Raw genomic sequence first — 21220 nt, forward strand, 5'->3', positions numbered from 1 at the left:
TTCATTATGTACGATTGCTCGTTTTATGTATATTTTGTAACTTTCACAAGCATATTAAAAAATCTAAAGCGCGTGACATTTCATGCCAACAAAATATTGCAAGGCTTTGGTGTTATTTCATATTTATGACGCCTTTTAATAAGTTTTCAGCCCTACGAATCACATTCGCAGTTACATATATATCCACACGCACGTTCATCTCACCCAAACACACATTACCTGTTATGACTTGGTGGCAAACAATTAGCTTTTGTATTGGTTCATATCCATATCACTATATTGGCTGAACTATATTGGTTGGAAAATTATATTAATCAACCAGAGACCAAAATTAATTTAAATTCAATGAACACACACAATAATTTAAATTGATGGAAAATTATTTGGTGAAAGATAGTCTAACCTAAAATTTGATTATCACATAAAATATCAAACACGTTGATTGACAAAAATAAAATATAATGATTGTCATCTGGCATGCATAATTTTTTATAAGAAGTAACACTTCTAATAAATGCCTATTTATCAAATTTAAATACTTTTTTAGGATTTATATTTTTCTACCACACTGACAAGATTCCGTAGTTATAAAGGTGAAAACCTAATATAAATCTGTTAAATCGGAAACTGCAAAGTAATTGTCCCTCTACAGTTTCTGAAATAAAACAAACGTGTTGCATGAATTATTAAGATGTAACATTAATTTAACTAGAGATAGTATCATTCATAATGCACAGTTCTTGTTTTTTTAATGCTAGGTAACACATCACATCATTATATAATTTCTAATTCTATTAGATATGATAATCAGTTACTTACAACATATGCGATATTGATAAAAAAATTCACGGATAATGATTCCACGATGCACAGTTCTTATCAGAAAACCATATCAGTTATGCATAATGCATGGTGTTATTGACAAACCAGTATATGGAACACCGAAAACAATCAGCTAGCTAGTATGTCCAATATGTGTTGTTATGTGGTTCAATTAAACTCATAGGTTGGAGGTCAATATTTATCATTTGAAACTATTGTTCGTTGAATACGATCGATGTATCTCAGAAACTTGAAGTATTTTCATCTGTGTATTCGTTGAGTTGGTGATCCAAACACACCTATGCTTTTGTAATGATGATAAAATGTAAAGGAAACTCGGTATGTTCCAAAATTTATGTAATACAAGTATTCTCTATTCATCAATATTTTTAAAGGCAATTGATTTTGGTCTATTGAATTTACATGATTACATCTTTCAATATCTTCAGACATGAACTTTTCATTGTAAATATTATAAACATTATTCTGACATGCACGGAAGTGTTCATCATTGTAGTCATAACATTTTAAAAAATATATATAATTATGAAAATATCCTTGCGTAAACCAATTAAATATTAACTCATGGCATACGTTGACACGGACGCCCTCTGCAATAGGGACGTACCTGCAATAGCTATGCCCCGTTCAAAATTTGCTATAAATATAGCCTTTAGTTGCTTCCATAAACCCCAACTTAAAACAAAAAACCTCTCTCTCTTCTCCGGATATGGCCTATACTTACCGTTTAGCCGCTCTTCTTGTACTCATATCCGCCACCGTCGGTTTCTCCTCCGCCGTGTCGGTCGAGCATCAACTGCTGAAGTTAAACGCTACTCTCTTCAAAGGAAACATCTGTCTCAATATCAGCAATTCAGTCCAAAAAAACATCAATCTCAATATTGTTTGGTACGGAAAATTCACACCAATCCAACGGACCGTCTTCGTCGACTTCATCCGCTCTCTCAACTCCCCCGCCGCCGCCGCAAAAGATCCCTCCGTGGCGTCGTGGTGGAAGACGACGGAGAAGTACAAAGGCGGCGCGTCAACGATCGTCCTCGGTAAACAGCTCCTCCTCGAGGACTACCCTCTCGGAAAATCCTTAAAAAGTCCTCACCTCCGACCTCTGTCAGGCAAATTTAAAGGAGGTGGTGTTGGGTCGATAACAGCCGTTTTAACGGCGAAAGACGTGACCGTTGAGGGGTTTTGTATGAACCGGTGCGGGACCCACGGGTCGAAGTCAAGCACCGTGGACGGTGGAGCTTACCTTTGGGTTGGAAACTCTGAAGAGCAGTGTCCTGGCTACTGCGCGTGGCCGTTTCACCAGCCGTTATACGGACCTCAGACTCCGCCGTTGATCGCGCCTAACGGTGACGTCGGAGTTGACGGAATGATTATCAACCTGGCGACGCTACTGGTTAACACCGTGACGAATCAAGAAGCCGTCTCGACATGTACTGGGATGTTCGGGTCCGGTGCTTACCCCGGTTACCCGGGTCGGGTTCTCGTGGACAAGACTACCGGAGCGAGTTACAATGCTTTGGGTCTCGCCGGTAGGAAATATCTTTTACCAGCTATGTGGGACCCTCAGACTTCGAAGTGTAAGACTTTGGTTTAAAAGACTCGTGGCAATAATGACTTGGGAGACAAATAAAGTTGTAGATATATACCCCGTCTGGTTCGGGGATGTGCTGCTTTTCTTTTCTTTATTTATGTTTTTTCTTTAAGAAAATGTTTCTAGTGTTGTTTTGTATGTATGATATGTGGAGAATAATAAAACCGATTTTTAGTCTCCCCTACAAACTTATAAACTTTGTTTTAAGAACCATCGTGTGTTGATACGGTAAACATAGACCATTAGAAATAAATTTATGTAAACTTTAAAGGAAGATTAGAGGATAAGTAGTTAGCTCTTGATGCCTTGGTGGTGTCGGGATTTGTGGGGATATGAAAACATAGCAGTTTTACACCTTTTAACAAAGCTAATGCTTATAGATATTGGCGTCCAAAGTTTTCAGCATGTCATGTTTTATTGAACATTGGCAATATAAGACCAGGGCCGTGCCTGACATTTGCAAGACTAGAAGCGAGGAAAAAAAATTGGCCCCTGTAACTTTATATAAAAATAACTTAAAATAATAATGTCAAACAATATCAAACAATATCAAAAGATAAACATAATAAAAAAACATAATATTACATTATTTTTGAAATATAGCTCTTCTTGCAGTTTTATTTGCAAACTCATCTATCAAGTATGTAGAATCAAGTTCTTTAACCATAGCTCTCTCAATCGACAATATCGATAATCCATTCAGTCTTTCTTGAGACATACTCGACCGCAGATATGACTTTATAAGTTTCAACTTTGAAAAACTTCTTTCTGCTGTAGCAACTGAAACTGGAATGGTCATCATTATACGGTATGCAGTCCATGTGTTTGGATAACATCTTTCCATCTTCTTCAAAAAATCTAAAACCTCAACCTGTTTCTTTATTTCTTTTGGTAGAACATTTCTTAGAAGCTTCAACTCCATAAACAGATCATTTCCATCAATGTCAGAATGCACACCATGCTTTAGATAAGCTTCTAGGTTGGCACAAGAAGTCATCAGACTGTCATCTTTTGCAGATTTGAGTTTCTGCAAGTCAAACAAAAATCCAAAAGTCTTCTCATAGTTTTGAAGTTGATCAAACCGTGTCTCAAGGGAAACCAAACTTTGATCCACAATTTTGATGAAGTAATCAACCCTGAAATTTTCTTCTGCTGTTAGCGTTACGCTTTCTTCATCATTTTCAGGTTCTTCATCGTAATGTCGCTTTTTTCTACTAGCACGTTTTGGTTTCACTGAAAAGCCAGGATTAATCTTCATATCTATAGCAATCCGTTCAGCTTCTATTTTTGCTTCTTGAAAGCCGGTTTCTCTGTAGCTTTTCATAAAAGAAACAAGTCCTTGTACATGAGAAATAGCAATCCCAATATCCATATCTTCTGACTGCAAAATTTTGCTTACTTTATTCACAGAAAATAGAAGCTCATACCAAATGACCATTCCCAATAAGAACTCGAAATTTCCAATTCCATGAGTGTCACTCATTGCAAGAGACTCAGCTTCACTTCTTGTTCTTGGATTATCACTGTTATCTGCCAAATAAAATAAAGCTTCTCGAATCTGAGGTGCTTGATATCGTATTGCTTTCACACTGTTGACGCGACTCTCCCAGCGAGTTTGTGATAATGGTTTCACTGTAATACCATTCACGATATCTCTGAAAACTTCAGCATTATTTGTTGAAGAAGAAAACAAGCAATAAATGCGCTGAAGAATTCCAAAAAACGAAACTGCTGTCTCTGATGAGGAAGCTATATCAGAAAGCGCTAGATTCAAACTATGACAACCACATGGTGTGTAAGCTGCTCTTGGATTAATTTCCAGCAACCTTTTTTGCACTCCTTTATGCTTTCCTTTCATGTTTGACCCATTGTCATAACCTTGCCCTCTAATGTCATCAATACTCAAATCAAGATTAACCAATACATCTTGAAGGGTGTTGAAAAGCCCTTCTCCAGTTTTGTCTTTAACCACCAAAAATGTCAAAAGAAATTCTTCTATCTTTGGTGAGATCTCTGAAATATCCACGCATCGAATAACTAGGGACATCTGTTCTCTGTGACTGATATCAGGAGTACAATCAAGAATCACTGAAAAATATTTTGCCCGTTGAATCTTCTGTATGATTATCTTTTTGATCTCATTCCCAAGCATTTCTATCAACTCATTCTGGATTTTGTTGCTGAGGTAATGATAATGGGTCTCACCTTTCTCAATTCTTCTAACATGCTCTATCATTACCAAATCAAAATCAGCAATCACCTCAATCATTCCCAAAAAGTTGCCATTGCCATCTTGACCAATCTTGTCTTTTACTCCACGAAATGCTATATTATTCTTAGCAAGCCCTTTTACCACAGCAATGATCCTCAACAAAACATCTCTCCAATGTCTTTTCTCTTTGTTGATTTCTTCTTGGACAAACTTATCAATAGTCAAATTCTTTTGCAGCCTCACTTCTAGCTCCATCCAACTAGTCATGCAGATGATATGCTTATGACTCTTTTCATGTTTTCTAAGCATCTCTGAAACATTTCTCCAGTCACTTATAATAAGACCAACGTACCTCACAAGATTAGTGATTTATTAATAACCCCAACTTATCCAAAGATTATATGCATATATACTCATTGATTTTGTTAGGACTTTCACTTACCTCTGTTACTTAATGCACGGCAAGAGAACTGGGACCAAACTGTGTATAGAGATTGGTTAGCCAACATGAGCTGGTCGGTCGGTCGGTCGGCGGCAATATAATACCAACGTACCTCACAAGATTAGTCATTGATTAATAAACCCAACTTGTCCAAAGATAATGCATATATACTCTTTTGACTTTCTTAGGACTTTTACTTAAAGAAATAGTGATAAAACCTTTTGTTGCTTCATGCATGATGCACTAATATTCGCTTAACTAATCTACTTAGTGGCAATTCACATTTCTCAAAGGACTTTGACAATATTGTAGTTATCTTTTTATTTTTGAACTTTTAGTTATCTATATTAATTACGTTGCATTATGTGGTTATCAACATTTTGGCAAAAGTGAAAAGGAATGAATGTATTGGTTGGTTGTGCGAACTAATAATTATTGAAGCTCCTGAGGGTTTGATAAAATTTCCGGTACATGTCGAATGCAGACGAGTATAGTGATCAGAGGACAAGATGATTCAACTTAAGACGACTGATCCTTATCTATAAACTTAACCACACGTCTGTGGCACAAATCGTTGCGTGAATCTCTAAGAGACCCGAATTCGAATCTGCTGCTAGATAAACATGATGTGTGGCACCGGAGCTTTTCACATTCTCTTTTTAACCTTTTTTTTATCTATATACTTTATTGTATATAAGTTCTTAATATTTTGATTGGCCTAGTTACGTTACTTTCCCTAGTTTTTTTCAGTATCTCTTGTCGATAGAAATATTCAATTATTGTAGCTGTTGAACCAGTCTCGTTATCACCTTATAACTGTGCTCATTACAACTTATGCGATAAAACTACGATGACTTCGATGTGAAAGGCATCTTTAAACTTTTCAGCGCAATTTTGAAGCCACTCAATATAATGAACATGTTTCATGCTTTTATTTTTTGTTTTGAATATATATGCATGCTGCAACTTTTACATTCTTTGGCCAAATAAGGGAAAAGGAGAGAGGCATGATTCAAGTGGGCATGCATACAACATTTTCCCACAATAAAGACTGTTACGTTACCCTCAAAAGTCGAAAGTTAAGTTATGGAGGGGAATGGATATGCTAACACTATATTCTACTTGGGCTTGGTAAGTTTAATTGGCTTCTCCGACATATATAATTATCTCATATCCATTTAGACTTTTTAATCCCACATCTCATCTTTAACTGCCCCCCCCACTTTTTCAAAATTACATAGTCAATTAGTTATGGTTCTCCTTAATCAATTGTTTGCAGATTTCCAAATGGATAACAACTACGATCAATGATTTAGTACGTTGCATTTCATGCCAACAAAAATTGCAGGGCCTTGATGTTATTTCTTGTTTTCGACACCTTTTAATCAGTTTTCAGTCCTATGAATCACAATGGCAATTACATATATAAATCCACACGCACGCTCATCACACCCAAACACACATTAATTGTCATGACTTGGTGAAAAACATTTAGCTTTCAAATAAGAAAGTGGAAAGTTCCATATCACTATATTGATTGGAAAAATTATATTAATCAACCAGAGACTAAATTAATTAAGACTTGATGAAACACACAAAATAGTATAAATTGATGGAAAAAATATTTAATGAAAGAAACTTTTGTGACGTAAGTTAGTCTAACCTAAAATTTGATTTACATAAAATATCAAACACGTTGATTGACAAAAATAAAATATAAATATTGTCATTTGGAATGCATTATTATTTTTATAATAAGTAACATTTCTAATAAAAGCCTATTTGTCAAATTTACATACTTTAGTAGGATTTCTATGAAACCAAAATCAATTATGCATAATGGTGTTAGTAGCAAACCGATCTATGGAATTCCGAAACAGTAAGCTAGTATGTCCAATATGTGTTGTTTTGTGGTTCGATTAAATTCGTAGCTTGGAAGTCAATATATCTTTTTTGGAATCTATTGTACGTTCGATGAATACGATCGATGCATGTACCACAAACTTGAAGAACTTTTCTGTGTATTCGCTGAGTTGGTGCATGATCGAAAGACAACTATGCTTTTGTAAAATGATGATAAAATGTAAAGGAAACTAAGTGCGTTTATGAAATGCGCAACTATTTTCTATTCATCAATATTTTAAATGACAATTGATTTTTGTCTATTGAATTTACACGATTACATTTTTCAGTAAGTTTTGACAGGAACTTATCAGTGTAAATAGTATAAACATTATCCTGACATGCACGGAAGTGTTCATCAGTCATATAACATTTAAAAAAATATATAATTATGAAAATAATTTAATACTACACGTTTATGGAAACTACCACGTCACCCTTCCAGAACCTCAGTGGTCTGGGGTTCTACACCCAGATCTGAAATTCGAACCCGAAACTATACAATTTCTTGTCGATTACGAGAAATCCAGGTTTTAAGTTCCGAAAAAACTATTTATTAATGAAGATTACAAAAAAAAAAGATTTACAAGAAAGTTTCAACATGGTGCAAGTAAATATGGTCATAAATGAATCTTCATAGGACAGCTCAGGTGATGCAATTAGACGTAGATCTTCATAAGGCATGTAATATTGTCGATTGGCTGTGTAATCTTTCTTATAAATATAATATCATAATAAATCAACGTTTAAAAAAAAAACCTCAGTGGTCACTACAGGCTGGAGAATATCCTTGCGTAAACCAATTAAATATTAACTCATGGCATACGCTGACATGAACGCTCTATAGTGCATTCTATAGCTATATACCCCATTCAAAATTTGCTATGAATATAGCCTTTAGTTGTTCCCATAAACCCCAAGTTAAAAACATAACCTCTCTCTCTGCTCTCCCGACATGGCCTATACTTACCGTTTAGCCGCTCTTCTCGTGCTCCTCACCGCCACCGTTGTTTTCTCCTCCGCCATGATGGACGAGCAGCCTTTCCGTCCGTCTTCCATCAGTCTCAATTACAGCCTTTCAGTAACAAAAAATAATATCAGTCTTAATTACAGCCTTTCGGTAAAAAAAGATAATATCAGTCTCAATATCGTTTGGTACGGAAAATTCACACCAATCCAACGGGCCGTCATTGTCGACTTCATCCGCTCTCTCAACTCCCCCAGTGACGCAAAAGGTCCCTCCGTCGCGTCCTGGTGGAAGACGACCGAGAAGTACAAAGGCGGCGCATCAAAAATCGTCCTCGGTAAACAGCTCCTCCTCGAGGACTACCCTTTCGGAAAATCATTAAAAAGTCCTCACCTCAAAGCTCTGTCAGGCAAACTTAACGGAGGCGGTGTTGGGTTGGGTCGATAACCGCCGTTTTGACGGCCAAAGACGTGACCGTTGAGGGGTTTTGTATGAACCGGTGCGGGACTCACGGGTCAAAGTCAAGTTCCCTTGACGGTGGAGCTTACGTATGGGTCGGAAACTCTGAAAAGCAGTGTCCTGGCTACTGCGCATGGCCATTTCATCAGCCTTTATCCGGACCTCAGTCTCCCCCGTTGATCGCACCCAACGGTGATGTTGGAGTTGACGGAATGATTATTAACCTCGCGACGCTACTGGTTAACGCCGTTAATGGGGAACAAGAACCCGCCTCGTTTTGTGTCGACAGGTTTGGGTCCGGTGCTTACCCAGGTTACCCGGGTCGTGTTCTAGTGGACAAAACTACCGGAGCGAGTTACAACGCTTTGGGTCTCGCCGGTAGGAAATATCTTTTACCGGCGATGTGGGACCCTCAGGCTGCAGAGTGTAGGACTTTGGTTTAAGTCATAAAATGTGATGTGTTGTTTTGTATGAAATGTGAAGAATAATAAAACGATGTGTGAAGAAGAATAAAACCGATTTGTAGTCTTCCCTACAAACTTATAAACCTATGTTAATAAACTTTGTTTTTATGAACCAAAGGACTCAACGGATTAAGAAAGTTATCATTCATGTGTTGATACGGTAAACATAGACCATTAAAAATAAAAGAATTTAAACTTTAAAGAAAGATCAGAGGATAAACTAGTTAGTCTTGATGCCATTTGTGAGGATATGATAACGTTAACAGTTTTCACATTTTAACAAAGCTAATGCTTTGTAGACTTGTAGTTATAGATATTGCCGTCCAAAATTTCCTGTCTGCGTGCTATGTTTTACGTCCAATCTAGAAGGGTGACGTGGTACTTTCCATAAAAACATGCATCTTCAAACTTTGTAGTGCCGGTCGAACATTCTCAATTTTTTCTTTATGTCCTAAGTTCATTTAAAATTCTATGCATTTGTTATTCATGTAAAACAAATTTTATGTTTTATATACAACTACATTTTTTGCTTAAAATATGATGTCCTAAGCGGTCGGTTCCCTCACTTATGTTCGAGACCGGCCCATCTATGTTATAAATTTGTTATAATGCGTTATCATGATCCCAACGACCCAATCCAAATGCTTCTGTAGTTTGGCCTTTGGTATTGTGACTTGTCCTCATCCAAACTCTCCCTATGCCATGACCTGTTAAAACTAACAAACCAAATGTCCAATGCCTTACACGAAGGCCCAACGATTTTTCTAAAAGAAATCTCACGAGCAAAGCAAACACCTTTTTCCCGGAAAAAAACCCGACAGACCGTTATAGAAGGAAATAAAGCTCTTCAGACATGTTCAGGAACCAAAAAAAAAAAGCTCTTCAGACAACGGTCATATTTCATTTAATTAGACACAAATCACGCGGTTCCTTTACTGCCACCTGGACGTAGATGTTTCCAACGAGCCGTTACCGCGTTATTTTAGCCGTCCGATTCTATCGTTTCCACATTTCTTTTAATCTAACGATACAGATTTAACACGCTTGTATTCAGACAAACAGTGGACCCCACTTTACACCTATATAAAGAGGTACAACACAATTAGTCTTAATCACCAACAGAGCAAATACTCCATAGCCACCATACTATTTCCTCTCTCTTACAATCAAAACACCCACTTTGAAATGTCCATCTCGAAAGTCCTTGGGTTTCTGATTCTCACCTGTCTACTGATCGCTTCAGCGATGGCTCAGTCTCCTTCTCCAGCTCCGTTCATAGGCGGAGGAAGGCGAGTTATCTCTCCTTCTCCGTCTAAAACACCGACACCAGAATCCTCCGTCGCGTCTCCTCCATCACTACCTCAAGCGGATTCTCCTTCCATCGATTCCGCAGCAGTGACTCCGTCTTCCATATCAGACTCGCCATCAGAAGCTCCTGCTCCATCACAGCAGAGCAGCGCCGTTTCCAACCAATACACTGTTTTCGCTGGATCCATCACCGTTATTCTATACGCTGCCGTTTTGGCTTTCTAATCTCTAATGGAGCCTCATTTATTTATGTCATATTTTCAGAAAACTATTATGTAGGAAGATGATTCTTTTATTTTTATTGTTGTTTTGTTTTTCAGCTTCTCTTTTAATTTGCCTCACCAGGATTTGTACTGAATGTTGATATGTTCAGAGTCTTAGCTTGATTTATTTATTTTAAAACTATTGCCATACGGCCCATACCCAAAATAAGTCAAATATTGCAACGAGAAAACACGCAAGAGCTAATGGGCCGATATTTATAGGCCCATTATCCACCATTTGAAACATTAGTAAGTGATCGATCGTTTTAGATCTTTTGGTCACAAGACTCGCAACGAACTGAGAGAATCAATCAATGGCAACTCGCTCGATCTTCCGTACCATTAGCGGGTGAGTTTCTGTCGTTTATTTTCTTACTGATTCTGTTTTTGTTTCTCCGACAAGATTCTTCTTACGGTTCTGTCTTTTTTTTTTAAATCTAGTCGATTGACTGTCGGAACCAATCCCATTCGAAACGTCGAATCTTTTGCCAACCCGTACAGTGCTGACGCGGCAATCGGAGGCTCAATCGTCGAGGATTCTGAGGAGAAAGACGATCTGAGGAGCAGGATTTTCAGATTGAGACTACCGAAGCGGAGCGCGACGACCGTTCTCGAGAAATGGGTTGGCGAAGGGAATCAGATTACAGTCAACGAACTTCGAGAGATCTCCAAGGAGCTCAGAAGAACTCGCCGTTACAAACACGCTCTAGAGGTAAAGTTTCTATCATTTCATCATACGTAAGCATCGGACTTGAGGATAAAGCTCACAAAGCTTAAAATATTTCAGACAAAGTTTTCAACTTTATACTTGTTTTGTCTCTTTATGCACAAACACACTCTCTAGGTACTTGTTATGTCTGTTTTCTTTTTTGTGTTTTCACCTCTTTGCCAGGAACCCAAGCATTGTAAATAGTCCCTACCACCGTGTTATGTCTGTTTTCTTCCGATGGGTTTCTTGAATTTCCAGACAAAGTTTTCAACTTTACACTTGTTATGTCCGTTTATGTATGCACAATTTTTCAGACAAAGTTTTCAACTTTATTCTTGTTTTGTCTCTTTATGCACAAACACACTCTCTAGGTACTTGTTATGTCTGTTTTCTTCTGATGGGTTCTTGAATTTCCAGACAAAGCTTTCAACTTTATACTTGTTAAGTCCGTTTATGTATGCACAATTTTTCAAACAAAGTTTTCAACTTTATTCTTGTTTTGTCTCTTTATGCACAAACACACTCTCTAGGTACTTGTTATGTCTGTTTTCTTCTGATGGGTTCTTGAATTTTCAGACAAAGTTTTCAACTTTATACTTGTTAAGTCCGTTTATGTATGCACATAATCGTATTGCTCTGCGTACTTCTAGGAGCTTATTTCAAGTCTTATTACAGGTTACAGAGTATTTGGTTCAACATGAAGAAACTAACATCTCTGATGCTGACTACGCATCGCGTATAGATCTTATCTCAAAAGTCTTCGGAATCGATGCAGCTGAGCGCTACTTCGAAGGCTTGCAACCACCTTCAAAGACACCTGAAACCTATACCTCTCTCCTCCACGCTTACGCTGCTTCCAAGCAAACCGAACGAGCCGAGGCCCTGTTCAAGAGAATCATCGAGAGCGATAGTCTCACCTTCGGTGCCATCACGTACAACGAGATGATGACTCTGTACATGTCGGTAGGGGAAGTTGAGAAAGTAAGGGATGTTATCGAAGTGATGAAGGGCAGAAACGTTTCCCCTGACATTTTTACTTACAATCTCTGGCTGAGTTCATGTGCTGCGAGGTTTGATATTGATGAGCTGAGAAGGATTCTTGAGGAGATGAGGCGTGAGGGCGGTTCGAACGAGGGTTGGTTTCGGTATATCAATCTTACTAGTGTCTACATAGACAGTAGTCGGTTAACGAACGCAGAGTCTAGCTCGCCTGTTGAGTCTGAGAAGTCTATTTCGCAAAGAGAGTGGGTCACGTATGACTTTCTTATGATTCTGCACACTGGGTTAGGAAACAAGGGTATGGTAGATCAGATTTGGAAGTCTCTGAGGAACACTAACCAGAAGCTGAGCAGCAGAAGCTACATATGTGTTGTTTCGTCTTATCTGATGCTTGGTTGTTTGAGAGAAGCTGGGGAGGTTGTGGATCAGTGGAAGGAGTCTAAAACGACGGAGTTTGATGGTTCTGCTTGTTTGAGGATTTTGAATGCTTTTAGAGATGTTGGGTTAGAGGAAAAAGCTAGTGAGTTTCAGTTGCTTTTGGTGGAGAAGAAATGTAGCTTGGAAGACGAGATATCATAAGATTGGGGTCTCTTGAGTTATAACTAGAACCAAGTCAAGCTCATTAATAAAAGTAGAAGTGTCTCTCTTCACTGTGATTTTGTGTTTTTTTATTATATACTTTTTGCTTTGGCATTTTTTTGTGAGACTTACGTCTTTCTCACGGCACGATGTTGCTTTTGACCTAAAGAAAGGTTCCACTATTACAACTCCTTGAGTTTATGAGATATCATGGCTGATACATAAACATGTGTAAAATCAAGTAAATTTCATACTTTAACTCGAGTTTAAACCCCATGGTGTTAATTAAAAAAAGAAAATAATTCGAATTTTTGTAAGACAATAGAGTCAACTAAAGAAGATAGAATTAGATGTGTAAAATAAAATAAAAGATAAGGTAGAAAATAGCATGGAGTCTTGTAATGGCTTCACTTGAGAGGAATAAACCTAGAGGAGGGTGTAGCACCCTGACCAGGCCTACCGTGCTTAACCGGTTTGTAAGAAATTGAGAACTCCGCAAGGTAGTATCCCATCATCTCCGGTTTAATCTAGATTGAGAACTCCGCAAGGTAGTGTCCCATCATCTCCGGTTTAATCTCGATCTGGTTAAACGTTTCTCCGTTGTACACACCGATGATGCTTCCAATAATTTCAGGCATAATCACCATGTTCCTTAGATGTGTTCTCATTACTTCTGGCTTCTCACCAGCTGGTGCATTCCTTTTTCTGTTTTTAGGTAAAAACATTGATCTCTTGTTAAACCATGTGATCAAAGAACTAGCACAAAGTTTCTTAAGCCTTTTTAAAACTAAGGTATGAACTGTGGACAGTGGACACCAACTATTTCAAACAAAACATTTAGTAATATGTCATTTATAATTCGATTATACCTTAGTCCAAATTAATGGACCGAATAAACAGAAAGAAACCAAAATTCACATTCCACCTGTTTCATTATGTAGGTAATTTTAGTTAAATGCACAAGGCTTAAGAAAGTTTTTTATTTTGTGAAAAAGTTATCCTAATTTCTAAAACACAAAACCAAATCTACGGTAATTCTCAAAAAAATGAAAAATTTCTAAAAATATCAGTTTTTATGAAAATTATTTTAAAATACAACCTATAGATGAAAAACTAAAAAATACTCATCTATCCTCTATATTCTTGTTATCCTAGTTTTTAAATCAAAACCGAAATCTATAATATTTTTAAGAAAATGAAAACTTTTCAAAAATAGCAGTTTTTAAAAAATTATTTAAAAATACAACTTAAACTCTTAAAGAATACTCATCTATCCACAAATATTCTTGTTATCCTAATTTATAAATCACATACCCAAATCTACAATATTTCTGTAAAAAAATGAAAGCTTTCCAAAGTAGCAGCTTTAAAGAAAATTATTTAAAAATACAAAATGAAAATTCTTAATGAATACTCATCTATCCATAAATATTCTTGTTATCCAAATTTCTAAATCACAAACCAAATCTACAATATTTCTAAGCAAAATGAAAATTTTCCAAAAATAGCAGTTTTTAAGAAATTATTTAAAAATACAATATATTGATAAAAATTCTGAAAGAATACTCATCTATCCACAAATAATCATGTTATCCTTATTTCTATATCATAAACCCAAATCTACAGTATTTCTCAAAAAAATAAAAACTTTCCAAAAATAATAGTTTTTATTAAAATTATTTAAAAATACAACCTGTTGATGAAAAACTCTAAAAGAATACTCATCTATCCAATAATATTCTTGTTATTCTAATTCTAAATCACAAACCCAAATCTACAGTATTTCTCAAAAATGAAAACTTTCCAAAAATAGAAGTTTTTATGAAAATTATTTAAAAATACAACCTATTGATGAAAAACTCTGAAAGAATACTCATCTATCCACTAATATTCTTGTTATCTTAATTTCTAAATCACAAAATCAAATCTATAAAATTTCTCAAAAAATGAAAAATTTCCAAAAATAGCAATTTTTATGAAATTATTCAAAAATAATATATTGATGAAAAATTCTTAAAGAGCACTCATCTATCCAAAAATATTCTTGTTATCCTAATTTATAAATCACAAACCCAAATCTACAGTATTTCAAAAAAAAAAATGAAAACTTCCCAAAAATAGCAGCCTTTACGAAAATTATTTTAAAATACAATATATTGATGAAAAATTCTGAAAGAATACTCATCTATCCACAATATTATTGTTATCCAAATTTCTAAATCACAAAGACAAATCTACAATATTTCTCAAAAAAAAAGAAAACTTTCCAAAAATAGCAGTTTTTATGAAAATTATTTAAAATTACAACCTAGATGAAAAACTCTGAAAGAATACTCATCTATCCACTATTATTATTGTTAATCTAATTTCTAAATCAGAAACTCAAAGCTATAAAATTTCTCAAAAAATGAAAACTTTCCAAAAATAGCAGGTTTTAGGAAAATTATTTAAAAATACAACTTATTCATGAAAATCTCTGAAAAAATACTCATCTATCCACAAATATTATTGTTATCCAATTTTCTAATTCAAAAACCCAAATCTACATAATTTCTCAAAAAAATGAAAAACTTCCAAAAATAACCCTTTTTAAGAAAATTATTTAAAAATACTACTTATTCCTGAAAAACTCTGAAAGAATACTCATCTATTTACAAATATTCTTGTTATCCTAATTTCTAAATCACAAACTCAAATCAATAAAATTTCTCTAAAAAATAAAAAAAAATCCAAAATAGAGGCTTTTAAGAAAATTATTTAAAAATACAACATATTGATGAAAAATTCTTAAAGAGCACTCATCTATCCACAAATATTCTTTTTATACTAATTTCTGAATCACAAACCCAAATCTACAGTATTTCTCAAAAAAATGAAAAGTTTCCAAAAATAGCAGCTTTTAAAAAAATTATTTAAAACTACAATATATTAATGATAAATTCTAAAAGAATACTCATCTATTCACAAATATTCTTGTTATCCTAATATCTAAATCACAAACCCATATCTACAATATTTCTCAAAAGAATGAAAACTTTCCAAAAATAGCAGTTTTAAAGAAAATTATTAAAAAATACAAAATATTGATTAAAAATTCTGAAAGAATACTCAGCTATCCACAAATATTCTTGTTATCCTAATTTCTAAATCACAAACCCAAATCTTCAGTATTTCTCAAAAAAATGAAAACTTTCCAAAAATGGCAGTTTTTATGAAAATTATTTAAAAATAAAACCTATTGATGAAAAGTCTGAAAAAATACTCATCTATCCACTAATATTCTTGTTATCCAAATTTCAAAATCACAAACCCAAATCTATAAAAGTTCTCAAGAAAATGAAAACTTTCCAAAAATAACATCTTTTAAGAAAATTATTAGATATACAATATATTGATTAAAAATTCTGAAATAATACTCATATATCCACAAATATTACTGTTATCCAAATTTCAAAATCACAAACCCAAATCTATAAAAGTTCTCAAAAAAATGAAAACTTTCCAAAAATAGCAGCTTTTAAGAAAATTATTAAAGATATAATATATTGATTAAAAATTCTGAAATAATACTCATCTATCCACAAATATTCTTGTTATCCTATTTTCTAAATCACAAACCCAAATCTACAGTATTTCTAAAAAAAAAATAAAAACTTTCCAAAAATAGCAGCTTTAAGAAAATTATTTAACAATACTATATATTGATGAAAAATTCTGAAAGGATACTCATCTATCCAAATATTCTTGTTATCCTAATTTCTAAATCACAAACCCAAAATCTACAGTATTTCTCAAAAAAATGAAAACTTTCCAAAATAGCAGCTTTTAAGAAAATTATTTAACAATACTATATATTGATGAAAAATTCTGAAAGAATACTCATCTATCCACAAATATTCTTGTTATCCTAATTTCTAAATCACAAACCCAAATCTACAGTATTTCTCAAAAAATGAAAACTTTCAAAAATAGCAGCTTTTAAGAAATTATTAAAAATACAATATATTGATTAAAAATTCTGAAAGAATACTCATCTATCCACAAATATTATTGTTATCCTAATTTCTAAATCACAAACCCAAATCTAAGTATTTCTCAAAAAAATGAAAACTTTCCAAAAATAGCATTTTTTAAGAAAATTATTTAACATACTATATATTGATGAAAAATTCTGAAAGAATACTCATCTATCCACAAATATTCTTGTTATCCTAATTTTAAATCACAAACCCCAAATCTACAGTATTTCTCAAAAAAAAAACTTTCCAAAAATAATAGTTTTTATTAAAATTATTTAAAATACATATATATGATGAAAAATTCTGAAGAATACTCATCTATCCACAAATATTCTTGTTATTCCTAATTTCTAAATCACAACCCCAAATCTACAGTATTTCTCAAAAAAATGAAAACTTTCCAAAAATAGCAGTTTTTAAGAAAATTATTTAAAATACAATTATTGATGAAAAATTCTGAAAGAATACTCATCTATCCATAATACAAATATTGTTATTATCCTAATTTCTAAATCACAAACCCAATCTATAAATTTCTCAAAAAATGAAAACTTTCCAAAAATAGCAGTTTTAAGAAAATTATTTAAAAATACAATATATTGATGAAAATTCTGAAAGAATACTCATCTATCCAAAAATATTCTTGTTATCCTAATTTCTAAAATCACAAACCCAAATCTACAGTATTTCTCAAAAAAATGAAAACTTTCCAAAAATAGCAGTTTTTAAGAAAATTATTTAACAATACTATATATTGATGAAAAATTCTGAAAGAATACTCATCTATCCAAAATATTTTGTTATCCTAATTTCTAAATCACAAACCCAAATCTACAGTATTTCTCAAAAATGAAAACTTTCCAAAAATAGCAGCTTTTAAGAAATTATTTTAAAATACAATATATTGATAAAAATTCTGAAAGAATACTCATCTATCCACAAATATTCTTGTGATCCTAATTTCTAAATCACAACCCAATCTACGTATTTCTCAAAAAAATGAAAACTTTCCAAAAATAGCAGCTTTTAAGAAAATTATTTTAACAATACTATATATTGATGAAAATTCTGAAAGAATACTCATCTATCCACAAATATTTTTGTTATCCTAATTTCTAAATCACAAACCCAAATCTACAGTATTTCTCAAAAAATGAAAACTTTCCAAAATAGCAGCTTTTAAGAAAATTATTTAACAATACTATATTTGATGAAAAATTCTGAAAGAATACTCATCTATCCACAAATATTTTTGTTATCCTAATTTCTAAATCACAAACCCAAATCTACAGTATTTCTCAAAAAATGAAAACTTTCCAAAATAGCAGCTTTTAAGAAAATTATTTTAAATACAATATATTGATTAAAATTCTGAAAGAATACTCATCTATCCACAAATATTCTTGTGATCCTAATTTCTAAATCAAACACAAATCCAAATCTACATATTTCTCAAAAAATGAAAACTTTCCAAAAATAGCAGCTTTTAAGAAAATTATTTAACAATACTATATATTGATGAAAAATTCTGAAAGAATACTCATCTATCCACAAATATTTTTTTATCCTAATTTCTAAATCACAAACCCAAATCTACAGTATTTCTCAAAAAAATGAAAACTTTCCAAAAATAGCAGTTTTTAAGAAAATTATTTAACAATACTATATATTGATGAAAAATTCTGAAAGAATACTCATCTATCCAAAAATATTTTGTGATCCTAATTTCTAAATCACAAACCCAAATCTAATATTTCTCAAAAAATGAAAACTTTCCAAAATAGCAGCTTTTAAGAAATTATTTAACATACATATATTGATGAAAAATTCTGAAAGAATACTCATCTATCCACAAATATTTTTTTTATCCTAATTTCTAAATCACAAACCCAATCTACAGTATTTCTCAAAAAAATGAAAACTTTCCAAAATAGCAGCTTTTAAGAAAATTATTTCAATACATATATTGATGAAAAATTCTGAAAGAATACTCATCTATCCACAATTTTTTGTTATCCTAATTTCTAAATCAAACACAACCCAAATCTACAGTATTTCTCAAAAAAATGAAAACTTTCCAAAAATAGCAGCTTTTAAGAAAATTATTTAAAATACAATATATTGATTAAAATTCTGAAAAATACTCATCTATCCCAAATATTCTTTGTATCCTAATTTCTAAATCACAAACCCAAATCTACAGTATTTCTCAAAAAAATGAAAACTTTCCAAAAATAGCAGCTTTTAAGAAAATTATTTTAAAATACAATATATTGATGAAAAATTCTGAAAGAATACTCATCATCTATCCACAATATTTTGTTATCCTAATTTCTAAATCACAAACCCAAATCTACAGTATTTCTCAAAAAAATGAAAACTTTCCAAAAATAGCAGCTTTTAAGAAAATTATTTAAAATACTATATATTGATGAAAAATTCTGAAAGAATACTCATCTATCCACAAATATTTTTGTGATCCTAATTTCTAAATCACAAACCCAAATCTACAGTATTTCTCAAAAAAATGAAAACTTTCCAAAAATAGCAGCTTTTAAGAAAATTATTTAACAATACTATATATTGATGAAAAATTCTGAAAGAATACTCATCTATCCACAAATATTTTTTTATCCTAATTTCTAAATCACAAACCCAATCTACAGTATTTCTCAAAAAATGAAAACTTTCCAAAAATAGCAGCTTTTAAGAAAATTATTTAACATACATATATATTGATGAAAAATTCTGAAAGAATACTCATCTATCCAAAATATTTTGTTATCCTAATTCTAAATCACAAACCCAAATCTACAGTATTTCTCAAAAAAATGAAAACTTTCCAAAAATAGCAGCTTTTAAGAAAATTATTTAAAATACAATATATTGATTAAAAATTCTGAAAGAATACTCATCTATCCACAAATATTCTTGTGATCCTAATTTCTACACAAACCCAAATCTACAGTATTTCTCAAAAAAATGAAAACTTTCCAAAAATAGCAGCTTTTAAAAATTATTTAACAATATATATATTGATGAAAAATTCTGAAAGAATACTCATCTATCCACAAATATTTTTGTTATCCTAATTTCTAAATCACAAACCCAAATCTACAGTATTTCTCAAAAAAGAAAACTTTCCAAAAATAGCAGCTTTTAAGAAAATTATTTTAAAATACAATATATTGATGAAAATTCTGAAAGAATACTCATCTATCCACAAATATTTGTGATCCTAATTTCTAAATCACAAACCCAAATCTACAGTATTTCTCAAAAAAAATGAAAACTTTCCAAAAATAGCAGCTTTTAAGAAATTATTTATTAATAATACTATATATTGATGAAAAATTCTGAAAGAATACTCATCTATCCAAAATTTTTGTTATTAATTTCTAAATCACAAACCCAAATCTACAGTATTTCTCAAAAAAATGAAAACTTTCCAAAAATAGCAGTTTTTAAGAAAATTATTTTAAAATAATATATTGATGAAAAATTCTGAAAGAATACTCATCTATCCACAAATATTTTTGTTATCCTAATTTCTAAATCACAAACCAAATCTACAGTATTTCTCAAAAAAATGAAAACTTTCCAAAAATAGCAGCTTTAAGAGAAATTATTTAACATACTATATATTGATGAAAAATTCTGAAAGAATACTCATCTATCCACAAATATTTTTGTTATCCTAATTTCTAAATCACAAACCCAAATCTACAGTATTTCTCAAAAAAATGAAAACTTTCCAAAAATAGCAGCTTTTTAGAAAATTATTTTAAAATACAATATATTGATGAAAATTCTGAAAGAATACTCATCTATCCACAAATATTCTTGTGATCCTAATTTCTAAATCACAAACCCAAATCTACAGTATTTCTCAAAAAAATGAAAACTTTCCAAAAATAGCAGCTTTTAAGAAAATTATTTAACAATACTATATATTGATGAAAAATTCTGAAAGAATACTCATCTATCCAAAATATTTTTGTTATCCTAATTTCTAAATCACAAACCCAAATCTACAGTATTTCTCAAAAAATGAAAACTTTCCAAAATAGCAGTTTTAAGAAAATTATTTAAAATACTATATATTGATGAAAAATTCTGAAAGAATACTCATCTATCCACAAATATTTTTGTTATCCTAATTTCTAAATCACAAACCCAAATCTACAGTATTTCTCAAAAAAATGAAAACTTTAAAATAGCAGCTTTTAAGAAATTATTTAAAAATACTATATATTGATGAAAAATTCTGAAAGAATACTCATCTATCCACAAATATTTTTGTTATCCTAATTTCTAAATCACAAACCCAAATCTACAGTATTTCTCAAAAAATGAAAACTTTCCAAAAATAGCAGCTTTTAAGAAAATTATTTAACATACAATATATTGATAAAAATTCTGAAAGAATACTCATCTATCCACAAATATTTTTGTGATCC

At 32.3% G+C, this 21220-nt stretch overlaps 5 protein-coding genes and 1 pseudogene across 5 annotated transcripts in view; 4 read left to right on the forward strand and 2 right to left on the reverse strand.

Annotated features, from left to right (window-relative positions):
• Positions 1-1460: 1460 nt before the first annotated feature.
• LOC125581648 (protein EXORDIUM-like 4) lies at positions 1461-2616 on the forward strand. The gene has a single exon (XM_048747460.1). The coding sequence runs from the start codon at positions 1553-1555 to the stop codon at positions 2438-2440; it is 888 nt and encodes a 295-aa protein (XP_048603417.1). The 5' UTR covers positions 1461-1552; the 3' UTR covers positions 2441-2616.
• A 212-nt stretch (positions 2617-2828) lies between these two features.
• LOC125588966 (zinc finger MYM-type protein 1-like) lies at positions 2829-4971 on the reverse strand. Its single transcript, XM_048760984.1, has 2 exons — positions 3504-4971; positions 2829-3225 (listed from the first exon to the last, which is right to left on the reverse strand). Exons 1-2 carry the CDS (start codon positions 4956-4958, stop codon positions 3112-3114), a joined length of 1569 nt encoding a protein of 522 aa, XP_048616941.1. The 5' UTR covers positions 4959-4971; the 3' UTR covers positions 2829-3111.
• Positions 4972-7113: 2142 nt separating this feature from the next.
• On the forward strand, positions 7114-9927 carry LOC125581679 (annotated as a pseudogene).
• A 59-nt stretch (positions 9928-9986) lies between these two features.
• On the forward strand, positions 9987-10596 carry LOC106396641 (classical arabinogalactan protein 1-like). The gene has a single exon (XM_013837093.3). The coding sequence runs from the start codon at positions 10069-10071 to the stop codon at positions 10414-10416; it is 348 nt and encodes a 115-aa protein (XP_013692547.2). The 5' UTR covers positions 9987-10068; the 3' UTR covers positions 10417-10596.
• On the forward strand, positions 10575-12932 carry LOC125581663 (pentatricopeptide repeat-containing protein At5g09450, mitochondrial-like). Its single transcript, XM_048747498.1, has 3 exons — positions 10575-10803; positions 10896-11166; positions 11839-12932. Exons 1-3 carry the CDS (start codon positions 10769-10771, stop codon positions 12739-12741), a joined length of 1209 nt encoding a protein of 402 aa, XP_048603455.1. The 5' UTR covers positions 10575-10768; the 3' UTR covers positions 12742-12932.
• Positions 12933-13268: 336 nt separating this feature from the next.
• LOC125588968 (40S ribosomal protein S15-2-like) overlaps positions 13269-21220 on the reverse strand; it is a 69716-nt gene continuing 61764 nt past the window's right edge. Inside the window, exon 4 of the mRNA XM_048760989.1 lies at positions 13269-13472. Within this exon, the coding sequence (XP_048616946.1) occupies positions 13269-13472 (204 nt within the window). The remainder of the gene's footprint in view (positions 13473-21220) is intronic.

Source organism: Brassica napus, chromosome A2 (assembly GCF_020379485.1).
Source record: "Brassica napus cultivar Da-Ae chromosome A2, Da-Ae, whole genome shotgun sequence".
Classification (NCBI taxonomy): Eukaryota; Viridiplantae; Streptophyta; class Magnoliopsida; order Brassicales; family Brassicaceae; genus Brassica; species Brassica napus.

What these genes read in the sequence shown, in the direction of transcription:
- LOC125581648 (XM_048747460.1), top strand. Translation starts at nt 1,553, where the DNA reads ATGGCCTATACTTACCGTTTAGCCGCTCTTCTTGTACTCATATCCGCC.
- LOC125588966 (XM_048760984.1), bottom strand. Translation starts at nt 4,958, where the DNA reads ATGCTTAGAAAACATGAAAAGAGTCATAAGCATATCATCTGCATGACT. An exon ending in CACGGTTTGATCAACTTCAA is followed by an intron (nt 3,226 to 3,503) that starts AACTATGAGAAG and finishes GATGACCATTCC; the next exon opens with AGTTTCAGTTGCTACAGCAG.
- LOC106396641 (XM_013837093.3), top strand. Translation starts at nt 10,069, where the DNA reads ATGTCCATCTCGAAAGTCCTTGGGTTTCTGATTCTCACCTGTCTACTG.
- LOC125581663 (XM_048747498.1), top strand. Translation starts at nt 10,769, where the DNA reads ATGGCAACTCGCTCGATCTTCCGTACCATTAGCGG. An exon ending in ATCTTCCGTACCATTAGCGG is followed by an intron (nt 10,804 to 10,895) that starts GTGAGTTTCTGT and finishes TTTTAAATCTAG; the next exon opens with TCGATTGACTGTCGGAACCA. An exon ending in GTTACAAACACGCTCTAGAG is followed by an intron (nt 11,167 to 11,838) that starts GTAAAGTTTCTA and finishes GTCTTATTACAG; the next exon opens with GTTACAGAGTATTTGGTTCA.